This window comes from Aquarana catesbeiana, linkage group LG02 (genome assembly GCF_042186555.1).
Source record: "Aquarana catesbeiana isolate 2022-GZ linkage group LG02, ASM4218655v1, whole genome shotgun sequence".
Lineage (NCBI taxonomy): Eukaryota > Metazoa > Chordata > Amphibia > Anura > Ranidae > Aquarana > Aquarana catesbeiana.
The window spans coordinates 301,310,526-301,328,106 of record NC_133325.1 but is presented as its reverse complement, the minus strand read 5'-3'; the positions used below and the strand labels follow the sequence as shown (position 1 = coordinate 301,328,106).

The 17,581-nt window shown below is 41.8% G+C and overlaps 1 protein-coding gene across 1 annotated transcript in view; it reads left to right on the top strand.

Annotated features, from left to right (window-relative positions):
- The window catches only part of JADE3 (jade family PHD finger 3), a 164,575-nt gene that overhangs the window by 114,743 nt on the left and 32,251 nt on the right, over positions 1 to 17,581 (top strand). The window contains exon 4 of the mRNA XM_073614602.1: positions 17,245 to 17,402. Within this exon, the coding sequence (XP_073470703.1) occupies positions 17,245 to 17,402 (158 nt within the window). The remainder of the gene's footprint in view (positions 1 to 17,244; positions 17,403 to 17,581) is intronic.

The window sequence follows — 17,581 nt, the reverse complement described above, 5'->3', positions numbered from 1 at the left end:
GGTGGAGAACACATTTGGAATCCTGGCCAGCCGGTTCCACCTATTTCTGACACCTATCCATATGGTGGAGTATAAACTGAACCATATAATACTTGCGTGCTGTGTTCTCCATAACTTTTTACGGAAACATTCGGCCAACTATGCTGGCTCAGTTGGGCCTGAGGCTGGAATCCTACATCAAACCACACTGACGGCACTTGAAAGTGGCCGTCCTGGCTTGCCCTCCCTGAGTGCCCGTGATGTCCGGTTACGCTACCTGGAGTTCTTTGCGGGTATGGGGGCTATCAATATGCCAGACAATATGTGAAGCCTTTTTCAAATAAAAAAAAAAAAAAAAACTTTGTGGACATTTACTGCTTGTGTTTGTTTGAGCTGACCCTGACAGAAATGTGTGGAGTCCAGAAAATGTCGTGATTGTGTAACCTTATACAAAGCACTGTTGGCTGTTATTTACTAAATGCAAAAACACATTTCACTACAAGTGCACTTGCAACTGCACTGAAACTGCACTTGTAGTGCAAAGTGGATTTGCCCTTAGGAAATAACCACCATTTTCTCATAAAACAACAATTACATCACCCCAAAAGTGTTGTAGCGTTGAGACAATAATCCACACATTCTTGATTAACCATCTTTTTAATACCTGAACAATCACATGTGCATTTACCAAAGGTTTTGCTGACAAACCAACATGTTTGTTGTATAACAATTTTTGTGGTGGCATTATCCCAAATCAAAATGTCCATTTTATAGAAAACAGGCCTGTGTAAAACCAACAAGAAAGACACAAATCTTGATCTTACAAAGTTCACATTTGGTAGAACTTGAAGGCAATATCAGACATGAGTATTTAGGAACTGTGTTTGATATTGCATTCAGATGGGGGGAAGTCACCCCAGGAAAAGCCAAATTTGGAAGATGCACACAAATTGCCCAATTTCAACATGTGCTACCTGCCATCACGGGGGATCAAGGGATGTGTTTTGGGGGAGCAAGCCCTTCCTCAACGCTACTTTATTATTGAGGAAGGGGTTGCACCCCCAAAACGCGTCCATTGATCTCCCGTGATGGCAGATAGCACATGTTGACACACTGTGTGCATCCTACAAATTTGGCTTTGGGAAAAATCACAAAAACATTTAGCACATTGTAGCACACAAAAGAAGAAAGTGATTTTGAGGGGTTTTAAACTCGCCCCAAAACATCAATGATGTTTTTATATTTTGGAATAACATCATTGATGTTTTGCTTGATGATTTCCAATTGTAAATTACACCCCATGATCTCCCCGATCAGGATCTGGGCACTTTCGGATGTGAAAGGATCTTCATCCACAACATCACGATCACCTAAAAAGAGAGGAACCCCAAAATAAATTTGGTTTAAAAAAATGCCGCCATCCATCTCTTATCTGAGCCTGTGGTTGCAGACACCTGTTGTGGTGAGTAGTTCCACCACGTCTTCTTCCTCCTGCTCAGATTGTGTTGGGTGGATTTCCCCTCTTCCGGGGGGGGGGGGGGGGGGCGGGCTCTGGTCTCCTCAGATGAGGGGTGTCCTCCGAGTCTTTTCTCCCCTATGTCAAACAAAAATGGTATAATTAGCACACAGATATTTAATGTCAGAACTATAAAGATGAAACATTGCTTGGAAGTGGTGTACAATTATCTATTTTAGCAGAGTTCCAAGATGTAATTTTTTTAATGCCCTTTGTCAACCTGCAATACTTTACCTGTTTAGTACAAGCTTCACCGATGGAGACCCCCCTATAGTATACACTGGAGCACCTGTGTGGCCCCCCTAATAAAAATGGTGTTCTTGTGTCCCACACTAGTGCTCCAGTGTCCAGATGTGAAAACAGCTGCTCAGTGTCCTCTCCTTACACAGAATCTAGTTTGCATTTCATTCTAGTAACAAAGCCATCTACACAACCCAATTCTTTTAAGACAAGTATAGGGCGTCAAAATGGTGGCCAAATGCATATGGGCTAAACAATGGTATTTTATATTTGGAACGAAAAATGTTTGATCCGAACGAATAATGTGCCCATGAACATGAAAGTTGCCATTTTAAACTGTACAACAGTTCCTAAAAGCACATGTAGCAGCACGAACGTAATAAACACAAAAAGAATAGGAACACAGCACAACTACTTACTTTTTTGCAGCACTCTCCAGATCTTTCTGTACTGCTCATGTTCTCGTAATTTCAGGTCCGACCACCGCTTCCTGAGCTGATCTTTCGATCGTCGTACCCCGAATTTCCGGTGCAGACTCCTGACCACTTTCGCCATGATCTTGGCCTTTTGGATATTGGGGTTGGGGTAAGGCCCATACTTTCCATCATAGTCGGCCTTCTTCAGGATGTCCACCATCTCCAACATCTCCCCAAAGGACATATTTGAGTCCTTAAATCTCCTTCTGGATCGGGACGTTTCAGGCTCCGGCCTTTCCTCCTCCTCCTCCTCCTCGTTGCTCCAATTATCACAATCATGCTGTCTATCCGCCATGTGCTCTTCCCCCACTGCGCCGAACGAAAAGGGGCGGGGAATAGACTAGAAAGAACGTCAGGGGCGGGCGGAGTTAGACGCATGCGCAGTGTGTATAAAGCGTAACACACGTGCGTCTTACGTACGATCTGTGAGCGGAGGAAGGAGCATCGGAGACGCCGATCATGATAACGAAGGTAAGATCTAAACTTGCGCCTATACTGCTTTGAAATGGAAGCCTATATTGTAACAAGATTAGGGGAGTTTTGCCTGACATTAGGGTTTGTCTTGTGTTGTGTCTTGCAGAGAAAATGGATGGGTTCAACGACCACAATTTCCTGCCCCTGTTCATAGACAAGTACAGGGAGCTGCCCTGTCTGTGGCAAGTGAGACACCCCCACTATAACCACAAACAAAAGAGGCAGGCAGCGCTGGAGAAACTGCTGGAGTTGGTGAAGCCGGTGGTCCCCACAGCAACCATCCCTTATTTAAAAGCTAAAATTGGTGGCCTGAGGAGCACTTATCTGAGGGAGCGCAAGAAGGTCACAGATTCCCAGAGGTCCGGAGCTGCAGCAGATGACCTTTATGTCCCCAGGCTGTGGTACTATGAGAGACTGCGATTTCTGTCAGACCACACTGAAGTCAGGGAATCCCTCTCTACTCTTCCTTCCACTATTCCTTCCACCCCAGCCGAGGCTTCCGATGTCCAACCTGGGCCTTCCAGCCAGGAAGAAGTGGAGGAGCCCAGCTGGAGCCAGGTATAGCATTCTTCTACAGATTTCTGGTCAATAAATAAATGATGTTTACTAGATGTTATTATTGATCACTAATTGATGATTGAAAAAAGTGTTTTACATATCAATACACAGTAGTGGGCACCCAAAATTGTGACAAAAATGAAAAATGCTGGGCTCAGAAGGATAGTCTGTTATATTTGTTAACATTCAATTTGCAGCAGTCCGGAGGTGAAAATTGTGTGTGATTGATGAAAACAATACTAAAACTATGTCCCTTTTTCATACACAGGAAGACCTCAGCCAGAAGGAGGTTGTGGAATGTGGCAGTCAGGAGGAGGCGGGGATTAGTGGCAGCCAGGAGGAGGCGGGGCTAAGTGGCAGCCAAGAGAAGCCTGGGACCAGTCGCAGCCTGACTGAGTCTCAGGTCCCTCCCCTCCGCCTTCCATACAAAAGGGCCAGGAAGGCCACTCCGAGTCCCGTGCAGGATTCAGCGCTCAGGCTGATCCAGGAGGCTTCTGCGTCCCTACGAGCCTTCCCCAGTCCTGAAGAGGCCTTTGCCTGCATGGCTGCCACCAAATTGCAGGGCATGCAGGAGGGTCAACGCAAGCTCTCTGAGGACCTGATTTATAAAGTCCTACGTAAGGGGTTGAGTGGGGAACTAACACCCAAGACGGATGTCATTGAGATCGACGACCCTCCTCCTCCTCCTCCTGCTGCCACAACTCCACCACCACAGCCACAGCGTGGAAGGAGGCGTAGAAAGAAGACCAAAGAGTGATGACCCTGGGTTCAGTCTGGTCTGACAGAAGATGCAGTCTCTCGTATGACCACAGCCTGGGGACACAGATGTCATCTGCTGCTGTTCATGATCTCTGGGACTTCTGGACCACACTGCCCTCCCTTAGATAAGGACTCCTCAGGCCACCAATTTTGCTTTTAAATAGTTGATGTCTGCCCTGGGAGTCCAAGGCTTCACCCACTTCTGCAGTTTCTTCAGCTTTGCCTCCCTCTTTGTTTAGTTGTGAGCCCTTAATAAAATTTATTAGGTAAATTCTACTCTCCTGTGTGTGTTTTCATCCAAAAAGGACAGTTTGTTGGTGAGTATTCAGGTACATTTCTAAAGTACAATGTGAAATTAACAAGGGACAACAACACCAAACAATCTCCTACAGATTAAATAGAACAACATATCAATGGTGTTGTGGGAACTTGTCACAAAAAACATACACAAACATTTTCGGGAGCACAAATCAAAATCACAAAAAAAAAATCTACATTAAAGCCAAAAAAAAATATACAAAAATATGTTGTCAGATGTGAGAAATCAAAATATATTGAGGGAATCCCGATAAATAGTAACAAAAGAAGTTTGTGAGAAGTGTGTGTGAATATGAGCAGCAAAACTACTTAATTCTTGTCACATTATAAAGAAGAAGAGAGTGCGCTGTATTAAACCATTTTGAACATTGCAGCGTGACGAAAGTGCTGTATCCATTGCGAACGCTAAGTTTACCAGAACGAGCTGTCCCGTCTCAGAATTTCTTCTGTGCATGCTTGGCACTTTGTGCGTCAGAACAGCCACACACGGTCGGAATTGACGCGATCGGATTTTGTTGTCGGAAAATTTTATCTCCTGCTGTCCAACTTTGTGTGTCGGAAAATCCGATGGAAAATGTCCGATGGAGCCCACACACGGTCAGAATTTCCGACAACACGCTCCGATCGGACAGGGAAAAAAAAAATCATGGTATGGTCAGCTGTAGGGAAATGATCTCTAAGATTTAAGTCAATGTAGGTGAAATGCATCAGAGGGGCGTACCCAAGGGCAGGGACTCTGCAGAAGCCAGTGGTTTCAGAATAAACATTATGGTTGACATCATCAGAGTGCGGCCTTGGGCTCTTTACATTGGAGTTAAGGAAAATGAGGCAGCAAATTCTCTGTGTGTGGGTGGATCATGCATACACGCCACAGACCTCACATTGTATGAATAAAGCTTCATTGATTTTATAGAAGGAGTTTGCGACTAGGATTTAGTACACCCTCCACAGCAGTAGAAATATTACTTTTTGATAAAACACATAATAACCTATAGTTTGAGCTACAGGTAGTCATACCGGATTATCAGATAACTAATTTGTTTCTTGCATAGCCGTTATGTGCTATTTAGACCAATGCCCTGCATTTAAACTTGCAGTGCTGTTGTGTATAATTCTAAGGACTGATACAATTCAGATGTCTGTGATTACATGTGCACTCTGCTAAAGTACACACATACATGCATACATATATGCATAGAATGCCTAGAATAGGGAACTCTGCTTGGATAACATACCACTGAACATAAACTGTAGGACTGTAACACTTGCTTATGAACTAAGCCTTATTCAGATGACCTGCATGAGTAGTAGTATGTAATTTGGTGTGGTAACACAAGGCGCTCCCACCCATGTTCTTCCATCTTGATGCATTTTGCCAGGCAGCTTCTATGGAGAAGGAAAAGGTGTGGTTAATCAGGCTGTTGCTTTACTTTTCTAACTAGAACAAGATAAGGCTCAACTGGGATTTGTTGCCTTTGCAGCCAACAAGACATACCTAATTAAGTATTTGACAAGTTTAGACATGGTCACATGGTTGCTATAATATAATATAATCTAATTAAATTGACTTTAAAATATTTTTCATGTTTCACCAGTGTGTTTATAAGACGTTGTTCACTTTGAGGAATATTGTAATTGACCAAGTTAGTCGATGACGGTTATCCAGTGTTTTATATGAGGCTCCAGAAAGCAGGTTTTCCCTAGTGTGCGTTTCCATAGTGCGTCTCTGTGTTTGTTTTATATCTTTCCACATGGCATTGTACAGCAGCAGCTATGAAACACTCCGCATACCAGAAGACTATTCCAAATAAACTCCTCCATCCATAATATGAGAAGGTGTGTTTGGTTTTTTTTTTGTTTTTTTTTTTTTCACCTATTTTGTCCATCATTTTCCAGGAAAGCACACGAGATTGTGATTCCACCCACCTACACCGAAAAAACAGTGTTCACAATCAAATAAAAATGGCCCCAGAACCTGCTAGCCTCATTTCTTTTCTTTTAAGTTTTCCTGACCTAGCAGAAGACCTCACACGAAAGGTGTTTTTTTTTTTTTTTTTTTTTTTTTGACGCTTAGACTCAATGTTAGTAGGCAGGGGCTCCACCTAGACGAGGCAATGAATGGGACAGTGGCCTGAAGGCTAAGAAAAGGTGGATGGAGGAACATTTTTAAAAAAAATGTTCTTTAATTTTTAGTATTTTTTGCAAGTTTTCTTTTGTCCCAATAGGAAGGGCAACTATCCCCTCTGCTTTGCAGATGTACTTGGCCCCTACCCCCCAGCACATTTTTGTTCTGGCAATTTATGGACAGAAAAGCGGCGTTGCCTCATTGAGTAAGCTCTTGTGAATTTGGGGTGGTTTTAGTATATTCCTTCCTGTGTGTCTGATGCAATTGGAGCGCTTGTGTGTGAGTGGGGAGAGCTACATCCGTCTTGAGTTGCTCTCAATGCCAGATGTAGATTTTCATTTCTGGCCCCTTAAAGGAACTCGGATGCTGGACTTCCAATTGGCATTTCAAGCTCATGAACATCAACAGGGGGGAAGCGGTGGGCGAGGGGCGAAGACATGCAGACCGCCAAATATATGACTGGAATTGCCAGGCAGCCATCCATGAGGGTGTAAAGGATGTGGGCCATACTGGAATATGTTAGTTTACACGGACAAAGGGAAGTCCCTCCTGGAGAGCTACTCTTCCTCTTCCTTCCTCTTCCTTTCTTAGCTTCTGTTTTGGCACCACCCGGGGTCAACTTATGTTTCTATACTTTGGCTTTCATTCTTCTCGTACATGGCTACCATCTTATCCTTGGTAATGTGCAACTCTTCAGAATATCAGTGAAGTTGAACTACTTGGCATTTCTGCAATCTCACACGTCACTGTAATATGCCAACTTGGATTGTCTTTATATTTTGTGCGACATGACAGCTCCCTTTCTTTTGGTGTATAATGTTCTGATGGATACTTTATTCTTTCATATAAATAAAGAATTTGAAAAAAAAAAAAGGATGTGGGCATGAAAGATCTCACCACTGCTCCAGAGGAAACCTCTGCAGCAGGTAGGAAAAAGCACTGTTATTGCAAGCTGTTTTTCAGTGATGGCCTGTAAAGATTAGGCACAGACATTTTCCTATATCCTTATACAATCTGATTTGAGGACTGGCTCTATCTCTCGGAAGAAAGTGGGTTTCCATAAACAAAATAATGACTCATAGGGACCAGATATTGGATTCCTTATTGATGTTATCAAAGACCATAAAATGCATCACAGATGCCTCCAGAGTTGAAACCTCTTACAGTGAGAGCTACGTCTCTTGTCATATCGGCCAGGAAGGCCTTATGGTTGAAAACATGGTCTAATGACTCCACTTGCAAATTCAAACTTTGTGGCATTCTATTTAAGGGAAAACTCCACTTTTGAAGCTGTTAAGAGGCTGTTCTTAACTGGTCAGCTGACAGGGAGAAAGGCTTTCCCAAGAGGAAAAAGCAGCAGGATAAGAAACCTTTTTGGAATCCCAGGTTTGAGTATGGGCAAATAGAAAAGCCAAGAAATATGTGAGAACTGGACAGGCAATATTTAGAGGTGATTTTGTTCAATTCTCCTGAGCCCACCGAGTCAGAATGACTTGAGCCCAGATGTGGGAGGAAGATTGGGGAATTTCCTTGTATGATGAGAATTGGTTAGAAACAATCCCATTATTCCCAATGTGATTTGTCAAGGGTATAAAGTAGAATTTGCTCGAGTTCCACCAGTAAAACTGCTTATTACCTCTCTTCCAAGGGACAAGGGGAAAGCGGCCATCTTCCCTCCTCTAATTCAGGATTTGCAATCTTAAAATGTGATTGTGCCAGTTCCTCTAGAAGAACTATGTCAGGAATTTTATGTTGACCGTAGACCTGAGAGATGCGTGTCTTCATGTTACCATTCTGAAGTCATCACAGAAATGCCTGAGGTTCACCGTGGGACCCATTTGCAGTTTGCAGCCATGCCCTTTGACCTATAGTCAGCACCACAAATATTTACCAAAGTCTTAGCAGAAGCCTTAATCCCCCTTAGGTAATATATTTGGATACTCTTCTACTGTTTATGCTCCCTGATACTCAACTTCTAGGTCTTGCCATCTTTCATAACATCAGTTCAATGGGTAAAAAGTAAGTTGAGACAGTTGTAAAACCTTCACTCATCAATGTGGGGTGGAGCTCAGACTACGCTGAACAAGAAGGGTTAAACCTGTGGTTCCTTTGGAAAGACATCTAGTTCCTTTCTCAGGGAAGAATTTGCTTTTCCATCAGGTCAGTGTCCATTATCACAGACCCGAGTGCTTGAAAGTGGGGAGCCCATCTAGATCATTGTCATGCGTGGGAAATAGAAAAAACAATAGGCTTGTAAGTTCCTAAATTCAACAGATCTTCTAGCCATAGGCAAATCTTCAGATTACCCAGAAGCATTCTTGGATGTTTTCGGACAACGCTACGTCTGTAACATAACAAACGAGGAGGTACTAGATCCCATCCTCTTATGTCATATGCTTCACTAGCAGATCCCCTCTTCTGTCACTAGCAGAGGTACTAGATCCCATCCTCTTATGTCATATGCTTCACTAGCAGATCCCCTCTTCTGTCACTAGCAGAGGTACTAGATCCCATCCTCTTATGTCATATGCTTCACTAGCAGATCCCCTCTTCTGTCACTAGCAGAAAAGTATCTTCTAGCTCTGCCGGCAATGCACCTGGGAGGATCATTAAACTCCTTAGCAGACTTGCTCAGCAACAGGGAATTGAGTCAGTCTGAATGGCAACTAAATCATCAAGCTGGTTGTGGGAAAATGGGGCAAAGCAAACATACACCTGTTTGCATTCAAAAGAAAGGCACAGGTAGGTTATTTTCTCTAGAGCAGCAGGTTGGGAGTGAAGGACTAAAGAAATTCCATCTAACTTATGCATTTCCCCCATTCCTCTTCCATTCAGTCATACAGAAAGTATTAAATGATAAATGGGAATGATTCTGATCACCTTGTATGGTCCACAGAGATCATGGTTTGGCAATCTCCAAAAGACCGAGCCTAGAGTCCCATGGATTCTGCTGAACCTCTTGGATTTTATCCATCAATGACCAGTGCAGTACCCCCATGTGCAGCAACTAACGTTAGCAGCTTGGTAGTTGAACAGCAACTGCTGAAATCCCATTAGTTATCAGACAGACATAGAATGTTGAAAGTTACAAATGCAATTTATGACGGAGTATGCAAAATAAATATATTATGGCTATTGGAAAGCAAGAGCCCAGAAGTACTCTAGCTTCTGTTCTGGAGTTTCTTCAAGAAGGCATACAGAGAACATCCGTCTGTCAACACTCTAAAGGGCAAGTAGAGGCACTTTCGGACTGTATTGAGATTTAGAGGAGCCTCGGATTCAGCAGTGACCAGTTGAGATTCAAACCATGTATGGGCAGGCTGACTTTACCTAAGTTGATCCAGGGCAGAGAAAGAGGCAACACCGGAACAAAACTGCAAGACAGGCACATGGTTGAGTTTCAACACTTTTGTAAGACTTTACTGGGTAGACCTGATTTCCAATCAAGGCCAACCTTTTGGTGGAGAAGGTTCTGCAAGCAGTGGTTTCCCCCAACAAGGTCAGAACTAGTTTATTCTCTCCTGTGGTGTCCTGGCAGATGAGGAGAAACAAAGTTACCTGGTAACTTCATTTCAAAGAATTTTCTAGGACAGAAGGGAGTCCCTAACCTACATTGTGTTTTATTTATATGTAATTAGTAGTACCTTTATCATGCAGTTGTATATGGCCCTTGGTTCTCTGTTATTAGGCAAGCGGGTTCTAGGCGAGTTTTTGGGTTGCACCTCTCTGGAGTGGAAGCAAAGGAAATTGCTTGATTCCCTCATCAACACTGACCTCAATCTCTCCCGCAGCACTATTGTATTCTGCTGGTGGGGCGCACAGGGGAGCATTCCCCTCTGGCAGAACACATTGATTATTGTTGCACTATGTTCGCGAAAAACCCAACAGGCTGGTTGTACACAAGTCGATTGATAGAATGGCTTGTGTACAACCAGGATGCCCGTACATGGATCGAAATTCGGCCGGTCCCTGCTGAACCGGCCAAATTGTGATCCATGTATGGCCGGTTTTAGACTCAAGTGATTTTTGAAAGTTTAAAAAAGGAATTCTGTAAAAAGGCTTAATGATTGGATCCGCTTTCCTTTAGTACATTAAACTAATTTTCTGCCTTTTTTATTGACGTGTCTGACAGAATAACTGACTCAGGAAGTTTGTTTGCATTATTACATTCTTAGTGCCCTTAAAGGAAGTAAAAGAAAATTTGAGTTTGTTACCATTGATGAGTTGAGGTGGTGGTTCTACACAATTGTTCCTTCTAATACAGGTCTATTGGTCAAACTCACTAAATGCAATGTCCCCACTATGTGATGGATATCTTTCCCAACAGTTTTTAAGCAGAAAGGAAAAAGGGTATTACAGTTTTTGAGCAAAAAAACATTTTAAAACGTTTTTCATAATGCAGGTCAACCAATCAACCAAAAACTTTCTAAAAATATTTTTTTTTAGAAAAAAAACTGCCCTCTGTTTATTCTTTGAAAATGTTCCTATTACGTTATGAACATTTTTTTTCTATGTATTTAAGAGCCCGTGGTGTTTTTGCCATGGTGGAAATGGAGTCGAAACACATTTTCTTAGTAATTGTATGTTTACAAGTGATTTGTTACTTATAAGCTGTTAAATAACTGCTGCAGCATACTAGTGAATGTTCAAAGCATATACTGTACATTCAGGACTATGTTTAATATTCCATTCCCGCTTGGTGGTGCATCATGCCAAGTGTCAGACATGCCTGGGTGTTGGTGCATACTCTGCCAAGTCTGGGACATCTGCCAAGAGCAGCTGTTCTATCTCAGAGGACACACTTGTTTTCCTCCAAAATGAAACCAATAAACGTTTACCTTTTTATCTGCCACTGTGCTGGTATGAACTGGTAATTGTGTTTTTTTTTGTTTTTTTGGTTTATTTTTGTTTTTTTTCTTCTACAAAGATATAAATTTAATTTATATTTTGTGCTTTCATTTCTTTTCCCATTGTATCCGTGTTCAGTGCTTTATATGCAGCATTTCTGTGTGACATATTGGTAGGTGGTTACATAAAGTGTGTGTTTTGTTTTTTGGTTTTTTTCTTAGTTTTTTTGTGAAACACTAAGAGCCCTTTCACACTGGGGTGGTTTGCAGGCGTTATTGCGCTAAAAATACCGCCTGCAAACCAACCCAAAACAGCCTCTACTGTTTGTTCAGTGTGAAAGCCCTCGGGCTTTCACACTGAAGCGGTGCGCTGGCAGGAGAAGAAAAAAACTCCTGCAAGCCGCATCTTTGGAGCGGTGAAGGAGTGGTGTATTCACCGCTCCTAAACCGCTCCTGCCCATTGAAATCAATGGGGCAGTGCGGCTATAGCCGCGCTATGCAAGCGGTTTTAACCCTTTTTCGGCCGCCAGCGGGGGTTAAAACCGCACTGCTAGCGGCCGAATACCGCCGCAAAAACGACGCCCCCACCGCCCCAGTGTGAAAGGGGCCTGATACCACTGATCAATTCTGCAGTGCAGATTAGCAGGGCTGCCCCTGCACTCAAAGAAGTTTCTAGCAGTGTTTAAGGCTGGCTATACATTCTGCTATTTCCTTTTAGATTTACCTTGAACTATGTAGTGGCAATGGCCTGCTTGATTGCATACACGTTGAAAGTGTTTAGGTTAGACCTCATATTATTATATGGTTTTGGTAAATCTAAAGGAAAATTATACAAGAAAATTATAATGTATGGCCAGCCTAAGGCATATTTAGTTGATCCATCAACTTGGCACATTGAGACTGCCCATACATGGTTCGAATCTCGGCCGGTTCCTGCTGAACGGGCCTGAGATTTGAACCGTCTATGGCTGACCTTACACAGTATAGTTACAATACAATGCAAAATAAGGGGATTAGCGTGTGATAACTTACAATTAAAAGTAGGGATGCACCAAAATTTCGGTCGCGGAAACATATCGGCCAAAAATGGCCTTTTCGGCAACATGCCGAAAGAGAATTCTTGCCGATAATGGCGCTGAAAATCGCGCATGTGCAGTAGCGGTGGGCGGCGTGCACGTTCCTCGCGGTTAAGATGCCGCACTTGTAAGCACGTTCCCTGCATTTTCCCTGCTGAGACGCTGGCACCTTCCCCGCGGACACTCCTTGTGCTTGAGAGACACTGCTGGGACCTGAGAGACGGCTTCATAGAGGCTGCACATAGCATACTTAAGTACTAGGGATGAGCTCCGGCGTGTTCGCATGGCGCACGTGCCGAGCCCGCCAGGAAGTCGGCACGGGGCAGCGCTAATCACAAGCAGTGAGACATTTCCCGATGTGCGGCTGCAGAGATCGGGAAATGTCTCCCTGCCTGTGATTAGCGCTGCGCCGTGCCGACTTCCTGGCGGGCTCGGCACGTGCGCCATGCGAACACGCCGGAGCTCATCCCTATTAAGTACAAGAGTGGGCACTGTCCCTCCTGCATGGCTGCCATTACTACTATTCGCCGGTGAGCATTTTGCCTTACTTAAACTGACAGAAGCAATCCAACTAGTAGTAGTATTTTATTTTATTATAGTACTGAAACGGAAATGATGATCTTTCTATCTATAGCAGTCAAACAACATGTATTACTTACTACTTGGCCTTTGTTAAACAACAAGCCAGCACTCTTGCCATGCAATACTAGTATTTAAAATTTCTGTCTGCACTGCAGTAGATTTGACTTATAGCAAAAAGATTTTATATAATTGAACGGATTAAATATGATTTGAAATGGAATGGAATGGATTGCAATTGCATGCTATTTATTTTTTGAGCTATTCTGTAGATATAAAATGTATGTGCTTGTTGTCATTGAGTATAGTTATACTACACATGACAGCAAGCACATTCATTTTTTAAACATGACATGACAGTATGCAATAAATATAATATAGTTATTTAGTATAACTTATAATACTAGTATACTACGCTGACAAAGTGTCAAATTCAATGACAACAAGCACAAGTTTATAGTAGACTACAGAATAGCTCAAAAAAATAAAATAGCATGCAATTGCAAACTGCAAGCAATCCATTCCATTTCAAATCAAATTTAATCAGTTCAATTATCTTTTTGGAACAAGTCAGATGTACTGCAGTGCAGACATAACTACCTTGCATGGCAAGAGCTGCACCGTAAAAAAAAAAAAAAAAAGATTGGTTATTTTTTTTAAAGCAGCGTTCTGGGGTTTAGCTTTTAAATTGATTCCCCCCCCCCACCCCCCCCCCCCCCCCAGATTTCACTCCCACTATAAAAAATAATTCTATGCTATTATTCTGCGCTACCAGCAAAGGTGGACCATGTCTGCGTTGTGGAAATATTTTAAAGTTTCTGTTAAAGACCCCAAATTTGCAATCTGTAGTCTTTGCTCAGCAGAAATTTCAAGAGGGGGTACAGTGCCAAGGCATTTTTCAACAGGTTTGATATACCACCTGAAAACACATCATCCAGTTCAGCATGCAGATTATAAGAACAGCGCCACTTTAAAAAGTGCCTCAGGCTCAATACCATCTGTGGCCACAGTCTTTTTAAAAAGGTTAAAAAATTTACAAGTGACAGTCCCAAAGCTCGTGCCATTACAGATAAAATTATGGAATTTATTGCATTAGACGACCAGCCAGTCTCTGTTGTGGAGGACATTGGATTCCGTAGGCTCATGCAACATATTCATTACTCACTACCAAGCAGACGCTACTTTGCAGATACCTGTCTACCTGAATTGTTTTGCAGTGTTAGAAAACACGTTCATGAGCTCATGACTACCGACATCATAGCAATCAGTTTTACTACCGACATTTGGAGTTCAGATGTCAGTCCAACGAGCATGCTTAGCCTGACAGAGCCGTAGATAGATGACAAATTTAAATTGAAAAACATACTACTTAACGCACGTGAGTTTGTTGGATCACATACAAGTGAAGAGGAACACACTCCCTCCATATCTGATATGTTTGAAGAAATTTTACACGAATGCACCCCAATCCATAGCGGTGCCACAACAAGTGCAGCTACCCAAAAGCTGGACATTTATATAGCTGAACAGTCTATTGCCAGAAGCGACAATCCCCTTGAGTACTGGCGCATCAACAAAGAACGTTTTCCCTTGCTTGCACAGATTGCATGCAGATATTTATCTGGCCCAAGCACCAGTACATAGAGTGAGAGACTATTCAGTTTGGCATCTCATATTCTTGATGAGAAGAGAAACCGTCTCTCCTGTGAGAAAGCTGAACAGCTTTTGTTCTTAAAGCGAAATCTGCCACTTTTACTGAAATAGATTTAAAAATCCGTAGCATAGACCAATTAATTTACCATTTTCAACATAGTACATGAATTGGTATTGGACTGTGCTATTGGACAATTGAAACATACAACATACTATGACTGACTACCTAGTATGTTCCAATTGTCTAGTTGTGCCATTTGTTGGTTCATTGTAGTTCTTCTACAGTATTTTGCACTTTAATTTAAGAGAGAACTCCAGCTTTTGAACTACTGTACCATAGTTTGTTGCTGTTGGGCTAAACTATGTCTCTACCTAAGCTGTCAGCCCGCTGCATGTGCAAATGCAAAACTGTATGTTCTGTGGCTGTCTACATACTACAGTACTATACCGCACTGTGTCCTGGGTATGGGCAGTGACTACCATAAACATAGACTAGACTAGTCTACATTGCTTGCTGTGATTGGCTGAGCACCGCTGCTGTAGACTAGTCTGTGTTCCACTTCCAGGATGTCCCCGTCCATACCCAAGGACGGAACACAGTGCGGTCTACTGTATGACTAGTATGCATCTAACTCGCAGCTACATACATACTTTTATATGGCACATCCAGCCGCTGACACCTTAGGGAGAGAACTAAAAACTACTAGTTCTCATTTAAGTTGAAAGAAAATAATAAAATAAAAATGTTATTATAGCGTAGCAGATAGCACTGTACTATGTTATATATTTACAGAAACTGTGAAACAGAATAACGGCCTTCTGCCATATTTCTGTTCTGGTTAGTTGAGAGAGTTGTTTTTTAAAGTATTACTTACTTATACATAGTTTGTTCTGTTGTTGGGCCAAACTATGTTATTGTCTCTCCCTAAGCTGTCAGCCCGCTGCATGTGCAAAACTGTATGTTCTGTATCTGTGGCTGTCTACATACTACGGTACTGCACTGTGTTCCGGGTATGGGCTGTGACTTCCATAAACACAGACTAGTCTACATTGCTTGCTGTGATTGGCTGAGCACCGCTGCTGTAGACTAGTCTGTGTTCCAGGATGTCTCCGCCCATACCCGGGGCCGGAACGCAGTGCGGTCTACTGTATGACTATGTATGTAACCCGCAGCTACATACAGTACATACACTTATCGCACATCCAGCCGCTGACACCTTAGGGAGAGAGAACTGAATTACTAGTTCTGATGTAAGTTGGAAATTAATAAAATATAAAAAAAAGTCAGTCTTTGGCATTTTTATAATATTATATTAACATTAATTATTATTAATATTATTATTTATTTTATTTTTTTATTTGGTATGGTGGTGCAATGTGCACTGACTGCAGCCTTATTTTATTTTATTTTTATCTTCTGTGTCCACTGTCCAATTTTATGTGGGTTACTTTTTATTAAAGTACTTTTTGACATTACTGGATTGTAGTATTCTTTTCTTTATAAAATTAATGATTAAGTTGAATATAACGAATTCGAATGTAACACAATTTTGTATATCCAATAATTTTTTGTGTAATATATTAAAAAAAAAAAAAAAAAAAAAAAAGCCTGTTTCGGTATCGTTTTTTGGGATCAAGGAAGATTTATTTTCGGTATCGGTTTCGGCACCAAAAAACCCATTCGGTGTATCCCTAATTAAAAGGGAGGGGTAAGTGATACATAAACTAGTAACTGTGGGACGATGATGGGATGGGGTAAAACTTCCGTTTTAGGTAGCGGCAGGGCAGGCCTTTCTGAGAAGATTAGCTTTTGGTGAATTTAATATACACATTTAGCAATTCAAAAAATGTGTGGCTTTTGGATTGTGAGATAAACCCTTGGCAAGCTCACGTAAACAAAGAAAAGTGTACAGACTCGACAAGCAAAGTGTCTCTTGTGAAAACAGGATAATGAAGTTCTAGCGCTGAAATAACAGAGCTCTAACTGTAAGCCATCATGCTTCCCAAACATCAGTTTTAAAGAAACTTTTTAGTTCTAACATGCTATTGCTGACCAGGATCTGACAATAGTAGTTTCCTGGTTGTCTCTGGCCTCAAACAAGAATGCAGCTGTTGAAGTGTTTGGAAAGTTAGGTTCATAGACTGCCTTCCATCTCTTGGGTCAGTGGATAACAGTCTTGTTACTTTAATTGTTATATTGATTCAAGGCTTCAAATGGAGAACTCAACAATGGCAACCTACCGATTTTATATTTTTTCAGGTTTCTTTTAACAAAAAAAAAAGTTAACATTTTTAGATATCAATACTTTTTGTTAAACTTGACAATTGTTGCTGCCAATTGGGAACAATTTGTTCTATCGACCTATAGGAAGTAAAGAATATGTGTTGTAAATTCCAATACTAAGCCACATAAGTACATGGCTGTCAATCTGTTAATAATGGTGATATATGGAAACTGGAGGAAGGCCTTGTATCCAGGTATATATTATTTCTATAAACTGGTCACTAGAAAAATTACCTTTCTGTTCTAAAAGGCTGCCATTAGAAACACCTGTGCCTTTTACCCTTCTGATTTTATGCATCTGTTATATAATGCTGTCTTATTGCTGTTCACTTATTAACGCTTTGTCTTTTATTGTCTTAGGTATTCAGAAAGGACTTAATTAGTGCAATGAAGATTCCAGACTCTCAACATGTCAACCAAGATGAATATTACAATTTTGTGGACACTTGGAAGCAGGAGTGGGAAAAAGGTGTTCAAGTTCCAGCTAATCCAGAAACTATCCCACAGCCTTCTCTCAGGTCAGAACAATGCTATAAAAATGCACTGATCACTGTATAAATGACACTGGCTGGGAAGGAGTTAACACTGATCAAAGGGTTAAGTGCTCCATAGGGAGGTGTTTTCTAACTGTCAGGGACTGACTGGGAGTAAGGAGAGATCACTGTTCCTGATTACTAGGAACAGTTGATCTCTCTCC